This window comes from Chrysemys picta, chromosome 12 (assembly GCF_011386835.1).
Source record: "Chrysemys picta bellii isolate R12L10 chromosome 12, ASM1138683v2, whole genome shotgun sequence".
Taxonomy (NCBI): Eukaryota; Metazoa; Chordata; order Testudines; family Emydidae; genus Chrysemys; species Chrysemys picta.
Window position 1 is genome coordinate 1,950,056 of NC_088802.1, and position 18,056 is coordinate 1,968,111.

Consider the following 18,056-nt stretch of genomic DNA (forward strand, 5'->3'; position numbering starts at 1 on the left):
CAGATGCTCGATACCACAGAGACAGCTCACACGCAGAGCCCTGAGGCTGTGGGTCGGGAGTGAGGGGCACCGGCAGAGCTGGGGGGCAGGGCTGGGCTGGCGGGGGCTGTGGGTCGGGAGTGAGGGGCACCGGCAGGGCTGGGGGCAGGGCTGGGGGGGGCAGGGGCTGCGGGTCGGGAGTGAGGGGCACCGGCAGAGCTGGGGGGGCAGGGCTGGGCCGGCAGGGGCTGCGGGTCTGGAGTGAGGGGCACCAGCAGAGCTGGGGGGGACAGGCTGGGCTAGCAGGGGCTGTGGGTCGGGAGTGAGGGGCACCGGCAGGGCTGGGGGGGGCAGGGGCTGCCGGTCGGGAGTGAGGGGCACCAGCAGAGCTGGGGGGACAGGGCTGGGCTAGCAGGGGCTGTGGGTCGGGAGTGAGGGGCACGACAGGGCTGGGGGGCAGGGCTGGGGGGGGCAGGGGCTGCGGGTCGGGAGTGAGGGGCACCGGCAGAGCTGGGGGGCAGGGGCTGCGGGTCGGGAGTGAGGGGCACCGGCAGACCTGCGGGGGGCAGGGCCGGGCTAGCGGGGGCTGCGGGTCGGGAGTGAGGGGCACCGGCAGAGCTGGGGGGGGGCAGGACTGAGCTAGCGGGGGCTGCGGGTCGGGAGTGAGGGCACCGGCAGAGCTGGGGGGGCTGCGGGTCGGGAGTGAGGGGCACCGGCAGAGCTGGGGGGCAGGGCTGGGCTGGCGGGGGCTGCGGGTCGGGAGTGAGGGGCACCGCAGAGCTGGGGGGGCAGGGCTGCGGGTTGGGAGTGAGGGGCACTGGCAGGGCTGGGGGGGACTGGGGGGGCAGGGGCTGCGGGTCGGGAGTGAGGGGCACCGGCAGAGCTGGGGGGGGGCAAGCCTGGGGGGGGCAGGGGCTGCGGGTCGGGAGTGAGGGGCACCGGCAGAGCTGCGGGGGGCAGGCCTGGGGGGGGCAGGGGCTGCGGGTCGGGAAGTGAGGGGCACTGGCAGGGCTCGGGGGGCAGGGGCTGCCGGTCGGGAGTGAGGGGCACCGGCAGGGCCAGGGCAGAGGGGCCTGGCTGGGGGGGAGGTTTCCGGCCCAGCGGAGGCGTCGCTCTCTGGGCCCCGCTCGCTCTGGTTTCTGTGACTCACGTCCGGTGGGGGCTGCCTGGATCCTGCCGCCCCGCGGGGTCGGGGTCGGGGTCTCACTCCAGGACCCCTGCAGCCCCCGGCGCCATGGCTCTGCACCGCCTCTGCGTTTGCCTGCTCAGCTGGTCCGGTAAGGGGGCCCTGCCCCTCCTGCCCCCCGCCCAGGGGTCCTGCAGCCGGGGATGGGCCTGGGGTACAATCGTCCCTTCCCTCGCCCCGGGTGCGGGGAATTCCCCTGATCCCCTCCTGGGTTATCGCTTCACCTCCCCCCTTCTGTCCATCCCTCCCCCACTCCCCTCTGCCCGTGCCCGGCCCATCGCTCCATCGGCCCGTTGGAGCCAGGACCCCCGGCCCGGCATCATCCCGGCTACGATCTCACCAGAGCCCCGTCCGCAGGGAAGTTGCCCTCTCTGGTCTGACGTGACCCCTCCCAGCCGCTCTACCCCCCCCGGGACACCCCGAGTGGGTCCCGGCGCGGCCGCCACTGACACGTGGAGCCCGGCGAAAGAGACCAAAAAAACTCCCATTTTTCTGGTTTTCATCTCACTGTTTTTTTGATATTTCCCTCTTTTTTTGCTCCCCCAAAATCATATTTGGCTTTTTCAAAGTCAGACACACCAGGCGAGGTAAGAGCTGTTACGGGACTGACTGGAGACGCTGCCGAGGCCCTCAGGGCATTCAGGGTGTTGTCTTTTTGGTGGAAAACCCCCAGAATGTTTCCTCAAGGAATCTAGGGAAAAAATGAACCGACCCACCCCACCAAGCAGTGAAAATTGCCCAAAGCCGCTTAAATATTCCCTCCTTGGCTGTTTCCAAAACCGAGAAAACCCCAAATAATTCTGTAAAAGGGTTTGATGAAAAACCCAACATTCCCACCACCCCCCCCCAGTTTTGAAAACCCCAACATTGTCCACCGAAAAATGTCCTGGAAAATCCCTTTTTCTGAACAAGGTTTTTCATTTTGGAAACCAGATGTTTTCGGGGTGGGGATAAAAAGCAACAGAAGTTGACAAACCCCCCCAAATGATTCCTCTAAAACGTGCCTGGAAAAGACAGACCAAGTCTAATGTTAGCCCATGAGCCGCGTTTGCAGAATCCAGCCTGCGTGACTTAATCTTAATCTAATCTGGATTCTTTCATCTTTATTTAATCCCCATTTTCTTGGGTTTTGACCGACGACAGTCACTGAATGAGAAATGGAACCATCTTGCCGGAAACGAACAATTCTCCCCTGCCAGTTTTCAGGGCTGCAAAGAAATCACCATTTTAGTCTCAACTTGCCAGCTCACGATTTGGTTTTGACGCTATTCGGTGTTTTCCTGAACGCTCCGGCTTCTGCAGGTCTGCAGGAACGGTCCGTTTTTCTTTTATAAAAACCCAGCAAGTTCCCAGCATTTTGTATTGTGGAGAAACATTCAAAACTGGGAATTCTGAATCTGCAAAAGGTAGAAAGACAAAGATTTCCTCTTTCCCCCCCTAAATCTTGTGAATTTTAGGCAAATCTCATGAGTTTTTGGGGAGGTTAACTCGTGGCCGGGTAGCAATGCTGCAGACTGAATTTGACGGGCAAATTATGCTGTTAAATTGAAGATTATGCCTCAGTGTTTGCGTGATAAGAGCCGTGAGCAAACGAAGCTGCTTCCAACGGAGCTGGTTAATAACCCTAGTTTTTTAAGTGGCCATTCCAATGTGCAAGCACAAGTCAGGCTCCGCCGTGAATCACGAGATGGACTTGAAAAAATCCGGTTGTAAAAAATAATCCACCTGGAAGTTGTCTGTCTTTGCCTCTCCTTTTCCAAGCCGCAAGGTTACATAAAACCTTCCATCAAAAGGTTTTCGGTGGGAAAAGGCTTTTCCGTTACATTAAATTCTCAGCCCAGATTTGCGGGTTCTCAACCAGGAACCCCTCGTTTGTTGCGAATGCCGCAAACCTGAACGAGGCCCAAGCAAAGCGTTTCTGTTCCCGTCGAAGATTTTCCATTGGGGAAAAAATAGATATTTTCGCAGTCGTGTTCGCTGGGTTTTCTCCACAACCCAAAGGGCTAGAAACCGTTTTTTGGGGTTTTTTTGGTAAACAAAAGCTGAACGTGTGACGTATCCACACAACACCGAGAGCAGGAGCTGCGGAAAAACACCAGCTATGGGGATAAAATCGCCAGGATTGGCAACAACATCACGGGAGCGTCTTGTGCGCTTAATGTGGAGAATACGTTAAGGACCAAAGCCGGGCGTTAAACCTGGCTTTACCCGAGGGAAGGCGATGACGGAGGGAGAAGATTTCTGATATTCGAGGGCTCCTCCGTCCGGCAGACAGCAGCTGAACAAGCTCCAAGCTGAAGCCAGACAAATTCAGACCGGGAACCCGACTAACAGTCGAGAGTAATTAACCGTCGGAGCAGCTTCCCGACGGCCGTGGTGGATTGGGCAGCGCTCGGACCCTGCACCTCACGGCTAGGGATTGTCCGACAAGACCCAGATGTGGAGACCTTAGAGACGGCCGCCACACGAGCGGTTGGAGGGTGGGAGAAACGCCGGAGAGAGGGAGACGTAAGGATCTCCATCCGTTCAGCGCCCCCGGCCGAAGACCCAGAGGGGACCCTCTCAGGGCGAGATACGCGGCCCCGAACGGCTCTTTCTCCCACCGGAGAAGGGCTGCCCAAGGCCCGAAGGGGGAAATGAAAGCCAGATGCGTTCCCATTAGACATAAGGCTCCAATGTTTCGGAGTGAGAGGGATGGGCCATTGGAAAGACCCACCGAGGGAAGCAGTGGGTTGTCCAGCTCCAACCTGGAGGCCGTCCTCGAAGCCGCGTTGGCCAAGGACCAGCCGGTGGCAGATGGGTGCAATTCAGTGCTGGGGGAGACCAGGCTCGAGGGCCGAATGTTGTGTCTACTTAGCGTCGCCCCTAAGAAATGCGAGTGAAGTGGGCAAGGGAGGCCGGGCGCTTGGACAATCGCCTTTGGCCAACCCCCTCGGCGTTCCCTCCCTGGCTCTGGGAGGGGAGTGGGGGCTGGTGGGTTAGAGCAGGGGGGCTGGGAGCCAGGACTCCTGGGTTCCCTCCCCGGCTCTGGGAGGGGAGTGGGGGTTGGTGGGTTAGAGCAGGGGGGGCTGGGAGCCAGGACTCCTGGGTTCTCTCCCTGGCTCTGGGAGGGGAGGGGGGTCGTCCGTCCTGCTGACCCTTGGCCTTTGATCCGCCAGGTTCCTGGGCGCAGGACCTGTGGGTCTCCCAGCCCGGCTCCGTGCAGGGCACCGAGGGCGGCTCCGTCACCCTGCCCTGCTCCTACAACAGCACCCGGGAGCCCCGGCTGGGCAGCTACACCTGGGTGAAGGAGGTGGCGGGCGCCCGGCTGGAGCTGAGCGACGGGACCCAGGAGTTCAGGGGCCGGGTGAGCCGGGCCCAGGACCGGAGCTTCCTGCTGGAGCGGAGAGCCGACGTGGAGCTGCGGGAGCTGAGACCCTACGACACCGGGACCTACCGCTGCCTGGTGAAGATCCCCACCCTGGGCGAGGGGGCGGGGAACGGGACGTGGCTCCAGGTGCTGAAAGCGGGTGAGTCCGGGCAGCCCAGGACGCCTGGGTTCTCTCCCCGGCTCTGGGAGGGCAGTGGGGGCTGGTGGTTAGAGCAGGGGGGACTGGGAGCCAGGACTCCTGGGTTCTCTCCCCGGCTCTGGGAGGGGAGTGGGGGCTGGTGGTTAGAGCGGGGGTGGGGGCTGGGAGCCCGGACTCCTGGGTTCTCTCCCCGGCTCTGGGAGGGGAGTGGGGGCTGGTGGGTTAGAGCGGGGGGGGCTGGGTGCCCGGACTCCTGGGTTCTCTCCCTGGCTCTGGGAGGGGAGTGGGGGCTGGTGGTTAGACTGGGGTGGTGGTTCTGGATTGAAAAGGGGAAGTGGGGCCGTTATTGTTATTTCTGGGGTGTTGTTAGCGGCTGGTTTTGGGGGCGAGGCTGATGGCGGAGTCGGGGCAGGCGTGGTGGGCCGCGAAGGACGGCGGGGGGAGGCAGAAACACAGCCGGGGAGCGCGCGAAGGACAGGCCGGAAGGAGGGGCCGGGTCACGAACAAGCGAAAGAAGGAGTGAAAAGCCGAAGGAGGGGACGGAAAGGGAGAGCCAGGGAAGGCCGCGGGAGGAAAGAACGAAGGGAGGAAGAAAGGGACGAATGAAGAGGCGAAAGGAGGGGTGCAGAGAAGCGCAGGGAAGGAGTCGGTGCCGGCTTCCACCCCTTCTCCGGCCGCTTTGTCTCATTCCCACTTTCCTTCTCTCCCTGCCTTCCAGGCCCCCCATCATCGCCCCCCCTGGCGCTGGGCACGCTCGGCTTGGGCTTGGGCGCGGGCACCGCCGTGGGGGTCGCTGGCGCAGCCGCCGCCCTGGTTTTGATCTGCCACAAGAGGAGACGAGGTGAGTGGGACAGATCCCCCCTGGAACCAGGGCCCCACCGAGCCCCCCCCAGCCCTCCCTCTCGCACTGAGCTGCCCCCCCCAGCTGCACTTTCACCAGCGTTTCACACCGGCAGGGACACGCCCAGCTGCCCTTACACGCAGGGTCTCTGCCACCTGCCTCCCGGCTTCACTTTCACCAGCGTTTCAGTGTTTTCTCAGTGAGCCGTTAGCCTTGTTTGGCCTTTTCACGATTGTACCCGAAAGGCTGCTTGTGGATGTTCTCAACCTCACACCGTGTTTCAGTAACACACGCAGACAAACTCCATAACATCGCACCCGCCGGTAGCGCACACAATCCGACGAGATGGGCCTGGCGAGCAGGTCCAGACTTTTACAATGACACTTTGCACAAAACGTGTCCTAAATACACGACAGTGGTGAATAGTGAGGTGACCAGCTGTCACAGTGAGATTGAGGGGGGGGGGGCTGCCAGAGACACCGACCCTCAGCCCCAGACTTGACCCGAACTCCAAGCTCCACCCATGGACCCCAAACCCTGACCCCAAACCCCATCCCTACCCCTAACCGGGGACCTTGACATTGACCCTGACACTAACTGGGGACCTTATGAGCTCCTGATTGATAATTGGCTCCTGGTTATTGATTATTTGCTATCGTTAGCTACTGATTGGCTATTGAGTCCTTATTATTGATTATTGGCTATTAATTACTGGCTTCTGGTTGGCAATTGGTTCCTGGTTATTGATTATTCACTATTATTAGCTACTGATTAATTATATTGATTATTGGCTATTGATTACTAGCTACTGATTGATAATTGGCTATTGGCTATCGATTATTGGCTACTGATTATTGATTGCTGGGTACTGAATATTTATTATTATCTGCTGATTACTGGCTACCAATTATGGAGTTTTGGCTCCTGGTTCCTGGCTAAAGATTCTTGCTAGATTACGGGCTACCAGCGATTGACTAATGGCTACTGATTATTGTCTAAAGGTTATTGACGACTGGCTTCTGCCCATTGGCTAACAGCGTCTGCTTATTGGCTTCTACGCATAGTTGTCTATTGGCAACTAATTATCAATTCCTGGCTATCAGTCCCTGTCGTCTTCCCCTCAGCTGTCAATCACCACTTACCAATTAATGGCCCCAGACTGGCAGCTCCGTTAGCGAGTCTCGATTACGGGCTGGCTCCGGATTCCTGCTGAGTGGCTACTGGTGAGCGTTGGCTGCGCTGGGTAGCCGCTGACCCCTGGTTATTGGCGGCTGATTTATGCTGAGAACTGATTAGGCCAAGGAACTTGATAATTGGCTACTGATTATTCTAATTGGCTATTGGCTGAGCTGTGATTCTGGGCCGCTGACTAGCGATTTCTGGCTCCCGCTGGTTAATTAATGACATGAATGATCCCCCTAGACCAGCGAGAAGTAGGACCCCAGACGGAAGCCCCAATGCCGGTGAGACCCCGCTGGGGGGATGAAGGGAGGGGTGTGTGTGGAGGGGGGATGGACGTAGGGGGGGAATGGGAGGATGGAGTGAGGGGTGTGTGGGGGGTCTGGAGTGAGGGGTGTGGGGGGGATGGAGGGATGGGGGAGGGCGAATGGGGGGGACAGAGGGGTGTGAGGGGGATGGAGGGGCATGTGCAGGGACAGGCAGCGCAGTGCCTGGGGAGGTGGCTCTGTGAGTCGGGGGCTCCCCTGCCAGAGGTGCCTGGGGTGGGGACAAGGCTGGCCTGGGAGGTGGGGCTGTGGGGGGCGGATCACCTGGGGGAAGAGCTGAAGGGACAATCCTGGCTGGGATGGCCGTGGGGGGCTGACAGGGCTGATGGGGCCATGGGGGAGGGGTCTGAGGGGTCGGGGGGGGCTGCCAGGCTGTGGAGAGGCTGTGGGTTCGATGGGGGGGGCTGACGGGGCTGTGGGAGGGCTGAGGGGGTTTGTGGGGGGCTGATGGGGCTGTGGGGGGGTCTGAGGGGGTCTGTGGGGGGCTGATGGGGCTGTGGGGGGGGGGCTGAGGGGGTCTGTGGGGGGCTGATGGGGCTGTGGGGGGGGCTGACAGGTCTGTGGGGGCTGACAAGGCCGAGGGGGGGGCTGACGGGTCTGTGGGAGGGCTGAGGGGGTCGGTGGGGGGCTGACGGGGCTGTGGGGGGTCTGAGGGGGTCTGTGGGGGGCTGATGGGGCTGTGGGGTGAGGGGTCCGTCTCTGTCCCATCTCACCAGGCCCCAAGAGCCGAGCTACGCGGAGCTGAGGGTGAAGCCGGGTCGGCGCCCAGCGCCCGCGGGCGAACTCGTCACCTACGCCGCCATCGGGGGCAGCCTCCGGGGCTAGGGGGCTCAGCCGGGGGGGGGACGGAGACCCCCATATTCCCCCCTCACCCCACCCACAAACGCCTCCCACCCCCCCATGCTCCCCCACACACGCACCCCACACATGTCCCCCTTCCACATGCCCCCTGCACCTCACACCACGTGTGCACCCCCCACGAACCTCCCCCACAGCACCGGCAGGAGGGGGCAGCAGGGACCCCCCAGTAGGGGGGACAACATTCACACCCCCTAAACCAGCCCCGCTGCATGTCTCCATCCTCCCAGCAAGGGGCTGCAGTTCCAACCGTCCGCCACCAGGGGGCGGCCTCGCCCTGCAGTATCACCCCCCCCTCTCCCCCCGCACAAGCTACTCTGGGGCTCCCGGGTCCCTGCTCCCCACCCCAGCCCCCCTCCGTGTGTCCCGCCCCAGCCGTCCCCTCCCGCCCCGTCTCCGGCCTGCGATGCTGAGTCTGGGGTGAGCCTGGCCGGAGCTGGGACCGAGCGGCTCCAGGAACCGGGTGTTTCCGGGCCCAGCGCGGCGCTGGGAGGGAGCCAGGCAGGGTAACTGTCCCCAGCTCCCGCGGGGGGGCCCGGAGACGCTGCGAGACGCCGTAACCCCCCCATCCCCCCTCGCCAAAATGGCTAGAAAAAATCCACAGAGCGGCTAAACATAGCCTGGAAGACCAGCTAGCGAAACCCGGAGCCGGGCTGGAGAAACCCGGAGCCGGGCTGGAGAAACCCGGAGCTGGGCTAGCGAAACCCGGAGCTGGGCCTAGTGAACCCGGAGCTGGGCTGACCGCCCAATGCAGCGAAAGAAAAGATGTGGGTTTGGCTGGGGCCGCAGGCAGGGGTGAGGGGCCGGCAGCAGCCCCCAGGCCCATGAGCTCCGTCACGAGGGGTCGTGTGTTTAGATCCGGAGGTTCTGTGGGGCGGGGGGAGCCCGGAGCTCGGGGAGCAGGGGCTGCGGGGCGGGAGTGAGGGGCACCGGCAGAGTCTAGTCCTGGACTCCCCCCATGCCACAGTTCTGCTGATGCCCCTCACTCCTGACCCCCAGCCCCCTGCTAGCCCAGCCCTGCCCCCCCCAGCTCTACCGGTGCCCCTCACCTCCCGACCCGCAGTCCCCGCCAGCCCAGCCCTGTCCCCCCCAGCTCTGCCGGTTGCCCCTCACTCCAACTCGCAGCCCCCTGCCAGCCCAGCCCTCTGCTCCCCCCAGCTCTGCCAGTGCCCCTCAGACCTGACCCACAGCTTCAGAAGAGGACCCAAGACACCCACCCAGTGGCCAGCGCTGGACTCACTGTCCCTTCCGGACCCCTAGTTCCCAGCCTCACTCTCCGCCTTGGAGCATGAGGGTTAACTGCTGCCGTGGTGGTTTTTCAGGCGGTAGAGGACGCGGCCGGCGTCTGTTTCCTCCCACAGGCCGTTGAGAGCCGGTGACCCAGTTTTTCCACCCCCCCGGCCTCTCAAGAGCCGCTTATACAACCCGGCCTCCAGCCCCGCTCAGGAAACAGGCCCTGGGCTGGGCGTGTGGTCGGCTGAGCGCTCGGGCGGCCGTGTGGGGCTGAACCACGCACGTCAGCAGCGGCTGATCCGGAGCGGGGCCGGCTCTCCAGGGAGGAAAGGAACGAAGGACCCAGGACTCCGGCTCCCCAGATCCCTGGTCCCCCATCAGTTCCCCCTGGGCAGACCCTGGGCAGCTCCGTCTCCAGCTGGACGGGGCGAAGCGGCGAACGCCGGCCTGGGCCGTGGCCGGGGGGATCTCGAGTAGGAGCCGGGAGGGGGTTTTCCCGCGGCTGGGTCCTGGCTCCCGTTCCGGTGCCCGCGATTCGAGGAGGACGTGGGTCAATCGGGGAGGAGTCCCCAGGACGATGAAAGGGGTTAGAAAACCGGCCTCCGAGCGAGACCCCCAGCTCGGTCCATGAGCTGAGCACGGCCGGCGAGGGGGGGGACGTGTCCCCGGCTGGAGGCACCGACCGGGGGAACCAAACACCCCCTGGGGTCCTGAGTCCGGCAGGGGATCGAACCCCAGCCTGGCCCGGAGCTGGAGCCGGAGCTGGGCAGAGCCAGCCTGGGAACAAGGCATCGGTTTGTGCCGGGAGGGGAATTCCCCAGGTGTGTGATTTCCCCGGGCCCTGGGGGGGCTCCCGCCGGGGTGAGGTTTAAATCAGGCGGGTTCCTTCTGGACCAGCTGCCCTGGGTCAAACAGGCAGTAATGGGGCCGCGGGGGGGGGGGGGGGGGATTGGGGCTGTTTGCAGTCCGGGATCGTCTCACAAAGCGATGGAGGCGGGAGCAGGACACGCGGCGCGGGCTGGTGGGGCTGTGAGCCCCCGGTGTTGGCGCTGAAATAAAGTCACGCCCATGTAAGAAGCTGTTGACCTAAATTAAATGTGTCCCGTACATCTGGCTCCTAGCTCCCCTGCTCTAACCACCAGGCCCCACTCCCCCTCTCAGAGCCGAGAGAGAACCCAGGAGTCCTGGCTCTGAACCCCCCCTGCTCTAACCACCAGCCCCCACTCCCCTCCCAGAGCTGGGGAGAGAACCCAGGAGTCCGGGCTCCCAGCCCCCCTGCTCTAACCCACCAGCCCCCACTCCCCTCCCAGAGCCGGGGATGGAACCCAGGAGTCCGGGCCCCTCCCCTCCTCTCCCCTCCCCCCCCTTGGCCCCTGGGCCGGAAGCCAGGAACCGGCCGCGTTAGGCGGGTGGTGTTCAGAGGCTCATTTCCTGACCCCCCCCCCGGTGCGAGTCGCACCAGCCCTGCACCCGCTCTCCTGTGCCCTCACACCGGCAGCCATGGCCCCAGGCCCCCTGCTCTGGACGTTGGCGCTGATTGCAGGTGAGTGGGGAGGGAGGGGGGCGCGAGGCTGGGACGGGGGGATCTGAACCCGCAGCCCAGACAGACCGAGCGGGGCGCATGGGGCACTGGCCAGCCGGCTCTCCGTGGGCAGAGAGATGCTGTATGGGCTGGGTGGGTGGGCACGTCAACCCATCCATCCCTATGTATCCAGTGCCCCGCACCCCGCCCTGCCTATCCCCTGCCCAGCGCTGCCCGCGGGCCGGGATGAATGTACCACTCGCGGCGAGCGTGAACCGGAGCGGTCCGGGCCATGAGGCATCGCTCCGAGCCGGTCCTGGCGGGCACCGGCAGAGCCAGCCGCGAGTGCACGGGCCCCATCCCTGGGGTCGCTGCATGGGGCCTGCAAGGGGTGATTGCCTTGAAACCAGGGGTTCTCACCCTTTTCCTGCCCGAGCCCCCCACAACATGCCCGGCAATTGTCCAGGGCCCCACGCCAAGGAGGACCCGCAAAGCTGCAGCACTCAGGCTTTGGTTTGGCGCCAGCCGGCTCGGGGCCCCGGGCATCAGTCCTGGCTTTCTGCCCTGGGCCGGCCTGGCTGGGGGGCCCCCCGAAACCTGCTCAGACCCCTGGTTGGGAACGGCTGCTCTGAACGAACCTGGCCGATCCAGGCCTCAAGTGAACGATTCGCCTCCGAAACGCAAGTGATTCGATAGTGAACGTGGCCCATTTCTCAGCGAGCGGCTCCGTCAGTCTCACACCTGAATTCATCTGATACCGTCCGGAGCCGTTGTATTTTCACAGCTAAGGCCAGAAATAACGATGCACGATTTAACGACTGAGCCCAGTTAACGGTTACATTTTCACAGCTAAGCCCACGAAACGGCTTGCAAGTTTTGAATGAAACCGGGAAAATTATTTCAAAATTCATGTAATTTTCTTCACGAGCTTTTCTTACGACCGGCCTCATCCAATTGCGGCGATTTCTTTGTTACTGGGACGTTACGGCAAAGTATTTAAATCAACCCAAAATTATTGCAATTTCTTTGAGCGAATCCGAGCCAAGCGTGGCGATTTATTTGTTTGCCCTTTCCAAATTCTTGCCATGTCTTCAAAGAATTAATCCTAGAAACGGATAGAAATTGATTCCAATTAATCAGAGTAATTTGAGGAAGTTTAGGAGGTAATCCTGGGTCATTCTTCCATATTTAAATATTAATTATCTTGCAATATTTAAATATTAATCCCAGCCAACTCTGGTAATTTCAAATATAATTCCAGCAAATTAATTCACCATTTGAGTAACCCTAATAAACTCTTTTTCTTTACAATTTAATTGCTGCTAATAAAGATAATTGATTTGGTGATTTCTTGAAAATTACTGCAAAATCCACTGATTTTTTGCGGTTCCTTTAAAATATAATCCCCAGTTTGAACTAATCCTGGTGAAATATTGCAAACTATTTAAGAGTTCGTCCCACTGAATAATTTCAATCTCTTTAAGAGTAAAGTCAAGAATTTGTTGCCATTTATTTCAGAGTTAATGGTACTAAATTATTATTTATGAGTTAATTAAACTCAGTGATCACAGTCTGGTTCCTAGTAAATGGATGCAGTTCTTTGTAATTACCAGCCAAGTAGTGCAATGGATCTGAGCTTCTCAGCAGAATTATTGCAACGTCTTTAAACCAAATCCTGAAACAATTGTTGCAGTTTAAAAAAAGGCACCAAATGATTGCAATGGCATCGTTAATCCTGCGCACTGTTGAAATTGAGTTAAATAATAATCCCAGGGCAACTAGTTCAATGTCCTTAAAAATCATTGTAGTAAATTGTTGTGATGCATTTCAAAACGAACCCCAGAAGATTAGAAAATTAATTCCAGGGAATGTGTCTGTTAATCCATCAGATGATGGTAATCCTTTTACAATGTAACTGTAGGAAAAATAGAAGTTTCTTAAAGCTAATCCATGGGTCCTTTCAAAATTAGCCCCAGAAGTTTATCATTTAATCCAAGGAAATTGTGGGAATTAGATTGATCACCTCATTCGATCATTGAAATTCCTTTAATATTTAATCCAAGGAAAACACTGTTTTCTTTACAAACGTAGCCCAGTTAATCGCGTGAAAGCAACTCAGAATTCAGCCCGTACATTCTTGCAAGAGGTTTAAGATTCATCCCAGCTGTGAATCCCACTGATTTCAGACTCAGTTATCGCCCCGTGTGTGACTATCGCGTCAGCAAACGCCTGGGATTTCTTTCCAACGTAACCGTGTTACAATCCGATCCCTGACACTAAACCGACCGGGGTCTGGGCCTGATAGGTCCTGGGTCTCACGCGCTTTGGGGACATTTGCTTTGTGTGGAAAAGTACAAAGGCCAAGGACCCAAACGGAAAGGAAACGAGACTCGAACTGTAGAGAAGGAAGAAAATATGGAATGGGGAATTGTTCGGTGAGGGGAGGAGAGAAACCGGCGAGTGTTTCCTATCTCTGCAACAGCCAGAAATATGTAGAGTGTTGGAAAAGGTGATAGACAGAGAGATAGAGGGGGTGGCTGGGGATAGATAGATAGATAGATGGATAGTGGGGGTGGATGGATGGATGGATGGATGGATGGAGGGTGTGTGTGGGGATAGATAGATAGATAGAAGGGGTGGATGTGAATGGACAATGATGATGGGGGTGGATGGGGATAGAGAGATAGATGGATAGATGGATAGATAGAGGGGTGGATGGGGATAGACAGACGGATGGATGGATGGATGGGGATGGATAGATGATGATGATGATGAGGTGGATGGGGATAGACAGACGGATGGATGGGTGGATGGGGATGGATAGATGATGATGATGATGGGGGTGGATGGGGATAGACAGACGGATGGATGGATGGATGGATGGATGGATGGAGAGATGATGATGATGATGGGGTGGATGGGGATAGATAGATAGAGATAGATGGGGTTGGATGGGGATAGATAGATAGATGGATGGATGGATGGGTGGATGGGGATGGATAGATGATGATGATGATGATGATGGGGGTGGATGGGGATAGAGAGTAGATGGATGGATGGATAGATAGAGGGGGTGGATGGGGATAGACAGACAGATGGATGGATGGGTGGATGGGGATGGATAGATGATGATGATGATGGGGGGTGGATGGGGATAGAGAGATAGATGGATGGATGGATAGATAGAGGGGGTGGATGGGGATAGACAGACAGATGGATGGATGGGTGGATGGGGATGGATAGATGATGATGATGATGGGGGTGGAGGGGATAGATAGATAGATGGATGGATGGGGATGGATAGATGATGATGATGATGGGGGTGGATGGGGATGGATAGATAGATAGATGGGGTGGATGGGGATAGAGGGGGTGGATGGGGATAGACAGACAGATGATTGGGTGGATGGGGATGGATAGATGATGATGCATGATGATGGGGGGGTGGATGGGGATAGATAGATAGATAGATAGATAGTAGGGGGTGGATGGGGATAGACAGACGGATGGATGGGTGGATGGGGATGGATAGATGATGATGATGATGGGGGTGGATGGGGATAGATAGATAGATAGAGGGGGTGGATGGGGATAGACAGACGGATGGATGGGTGGATGGGATGGATAGATGATGATGATGATGGGGTGTGGATGGGGAAAGTATAGATAGATAGAGGGGGTGGATGGGGATAAACAGACGGATGGATGGGTGGATGGGGATGGATAGATGATGATGATGATGATGGGGGTGGATGGGGATAGAGAGCTGGTGGGCGGGGGAGGAGGGGGCTCGGGCGGATCCAGCCACTGAAGGCAGCCGACGCATAGTACGAATTACGTGGCGGTTTCTCTCAGCAGGAGAATCACCATTTCACAGGCTGGTTTTGATTCGGGTTTGAGGCCGGTTTGGAGTCAGAGGCTGGGACTGGCCGGCCGGGGCTGGAGCCCTCGATAATCGCCCGGTTCTGTTCATTGCGGGGCCTGCCACAGACAGGCCATCGGGCTGACGTGGGCTGGCCGACATATGGCCCCCGTGCCCCATTCCCTGCCCCCCGAGCCAGCCAATCCCCCGCCCTGCGGCCGGGTGGGAGCCGGCGCCCCCCAGAGGGGACAGGTCCCTGCACCATTCCCCACCCCCCTGAGCCAGTCCCCGCCCTGCGGCCGGGTGGGAGCCGGCGCCCCCCAGAGGGGGACAGGCCCCTGCCCGACTCCAGGCCTGATTTCCCTCTGTCCCGTCTCTTTGCCAGGTTCCTGGCGCAGGACCTGTGGGTCTCCCAGCCCGGCTCCGTGCAGGGCACCGAGGGCGGCTCCGTCACCTTGCCCTGCTCCTACAACAGCACCCGGGAGCCCCGGCTGGGCAGCTACACCTGGGTGAAGGACGTGGCGGGCGCCCGGCTGGAGCTGAGCGACGGGACCAGGAGTTCAGGGGCCGGGTGAGCCGGGGCCCAGGACCAGAGCTTCCTGCGGGGAGCGGAGAGCCGACGTGGAGCTGCGGGAGCTGAGACCCTACGACACCGGGACCTACCGCTGCCTGGTGAAGATCCCCCACCCTGGGCGAGGGGGCGGGGAATGGGACGTGGCTCCAGGTGCTGAAAGCGGGTGAGTCTGGGGCAGCCCAGGACTCCTGGGTTCTCTCCCCGGGCCTGGGAGGGGAGTGGGGGCTGGTGGTTAGAACAGGGGGGGCTGGGAGCCAGGACTCCTGGGTTCTCTCCCCGGCTCTGGGAGGGGAGTGGGAGCTGGTGGTTAGAGCAGGGGGCTGGGAGCCAGGACTCCTGGGTTCTCTCCCCGGCTCTGGGAGGGAAGTGGGGGCTGGTGGGGTTAGAGCAGGGGGGTTGGGAGCCAGGACTCCTGGGTTCTCTCCCCAGCTCTGGGAGAGGAGTGGGGCTGGTGGTTAGAGCAAGGGGGCTGGGAGCCAGGACTCCTGGGTTCTCTCCCGGCTCTGGGAGAGGAGTGGGGGCTGGTGGTTAGAGCAGGGGGGCTGGGAGCCAGGACTCCTGGGTTCTCTCCCCAGCTCTGGGAGGGGAGTGGGGCCTAGTGATTAGAATGGGGGGGCTGGGAGCCAGGACTCCTGGGTTCTCTCCCCGGCTCTGGGAGGGGAGTGGGGCCTAGTGGTTAGAGCAGGGGGGCTGGGAGCCAGGACTCCTGGTTTCTCTTCCGGCTCTGGGAGGGGAGTGGGGGCTGGTGGTTAGAACAGGGGGGGCTGGGAGCCAGGACTCCTGGGTTCTCTCTCCCGCCCACATAGTATTAATTTCCCACAATCCCGTTCTCCTCCCTCCTATCCCATTCAGAGCCCACGGACGTGAAGCCCGACGGATTCGTCCTCTTGTGGCTTTTCCTGCGTGGGCTCATCTGCACCTTCGGCCTCGCCGCCGGCGCCCTGGGGACCAGCCTGTGCTACCAGAGGAAACGTGAGTGACCAGATCCCCCCGCTCTGCCCTGCTCCCCCTCCCGCCCTGCAGCCCCCCCTCAGCCCTGCCCCCCGCCTCTGCCCTGCAGCCCCCCCAGCCCTGCCCCCCCGCTCTGCCCTGCCCTCCCTCCCGCCCTGCAGCCCCCCCAGTCCTGCTCCCCCGCTCTGCCCTGCCCCCCCAGCCCTGCCCCCCCGCTCTGCCCTGCCCCCCCTCCCGCCCTGCAGCCCCCCCAGCCCTGCCCCCCCTCCCGCCCTGCAGCCCCCCCAGTCCTGTCCCCCCGCTCTGCCCTGCCCCCCTCCCGCCCTGCAGGCCCCCCCAGCCCTGCCCCCCTGCTCTGCCAGTGCCCTCACTCCTGACCCGCAGCCTCTGCCAGCCCAGCCCTGGGGTCCCGCCCAGCTCTGCTGATGGTATCAGATACTTTACTGGATGCCAGGTTGGGAGATGCTGTTTTCCACCCCACTTATTTGAGCCCTTCACTTTTCTCTCTCCGTTTTCTCGTCCTAGTGTCCCGGAGGAGACAGAGACGAGTCAGGGAGCGTCAGTCCAAAGCCCAGCTGCGAATGTGAATGTTCATGTCCCCTGCTCTAACTACTAGCCCGTACTGCCCTCGGCAGAGCCAGGAGAGAACCCAGGAGTCCTGGCTCCCAGCCTCCCCTGCTCTAACCTGCCAGACCCCCTCCCTGCCCACACTCCCGCCAGCCTCCCTGTACACATAACCAACATTGCAAGTTTGGGCCCTTTTCTTCATGCCCCAGCTCCAGGAGTCCCGGGGACCTGGGCTCTGGGTTAAAGAGTTGTCTCTTTTCCCCGTGTCCCGGCCGGGAAGAACGGCTGGAAATGGCGACCCCTGAAACGCTGAGAGAAACCCAACGGGCGGTTGAAACGAAATGTCTGGATTTGTGGGCGTCTCGCTTTCCCCCGCCCTTTCCAGCCAGTCTCCTCCTGCCTCCGGCCCCGATTTGTTCTTTTCCCAGACAATCGTGGGGCCTGTGACGGGTTCGGTCACAGAGACCCCCCTGGGAGCGTCACCTGATGTGCTGAATTCACCTCTGAGCCCGTTTTCCCTGCCAGCCTGGGACTCCAGTACCCTGCCTTGTTGAGCCAGACACGCCAGCCTGCTGCAACCGCGACCCAGGTCTGGGCCGCCCCCAAACCTGCAGCCTGTAACCAAAAACTGCTCAGCAAGTCCCCTGTCTCCATTACCCACCCAGGCTCCAGGGGGTCCAAACCCCAAATCCAAACCGTTTTACTCTGTATAAAGCATATACAGGGTAAACTCATGAATTGTCCGCCCTCTGTAACCCTGATAGAGAGATGTGCACAGCCGTTTGCTCCCCCAGGGATTAATACTTACTTCTGGGATAATTAATAAACAAAGTAATTTTATGAAGTATAACAAGTGGGATTTAAGTGGTTTCAAGTAATAACAGACAGAACAAAGTAAGTCACCAAGCAAAATCAAACAAAACACGCAAGTCTGAGCCTAACACAGTAGGAAACTAAATGCAGGTAAATCTCCCCCTCAGAGATGTTCCAATAGCTTCTTTCACAGACTAGACTCCTTCCAGGCCTGGGCCCGTCCCTTCCCGGGGACAGCCCTTGTTCCAGCTCAGGTGGTAACTCGGGGATTTCTCATGACTGGCCCCTCTTTGTCCTGCTCCACCCCCTTTTATAGCTTCGGCCCAAGGCGGGAATCCTTTGTCTCTGGGCCCCACCCCTCCTTCTCAATGGAAAAGCCCCAGGTTCAAGATGGACTCCAGTACCAGGTGATATGGTCCCATGTCCTGGGAGACCCCAGCGTTCATTCCTCCCCAGCCTGACTCACGGGAAGGCGGCCTGCAAACAGAGCCATCCACAGTCAATTGTCCTGGTTAATGGGAGCCATCAAGATTCCAAACCCCCAGTTAACGGCCCCCACTTTGCATAATGACAATAGGCCCTCGGAGTTATATTTCCTATTTCTAGTTTCAGATACACAAGTGATACATTTATACGAATAGGATGATCACACTCAG

General features: G+C 59.8%; 1 protein-coding gene and 1 long non-coding RNA gene across 2 annotated transcripts; both read left to right on the plus strand.

The window, feature by feature from the left end:
- The first annotated feature begins 1,051 nt into the window (after window positions 1-1,051).
- Window positions 1,052-15,070, plus strand: NCR3 (natural cytotoxicity triggering receptor 3). The gene is made up of 6 exons (XM_065563861.1): window positions 1,052-1,256; window positions 4,324-4,674; window positions 5,393-5,515; window positions 6,938-7,032; window positions 9,201-9,253; window positions 14,881-15,070. The coding sequence occupies exons 1-6, from the start codon at window positions 1,214-1,216 to the stop codon at window positions 15,068-15,070; spliced, it is 855 nt and encodes a 284-aa protein (XP_065419933.1). The 5' UTR covers window positions 1,052-1,213.
- A 35-nt stretch (window positions 15,071-15,105) lies between these two features.
- LOC122173438 (uncharacterized) lies at window positions 15,106-16,711 on the plus strand. The gene is made up of 3 exons (XR_010591966.1): window positions 15,106-15,232; window positions 15,922-16,041; window positions 16,546-16,711. It is a non-coding gene; the product is annotated as an uncharacterized LOC122173438 (long non-coding RNA).
- The last annotated feature ends 1,345 nt before the right edge of the window (window positions 16,712-18,056 follow it).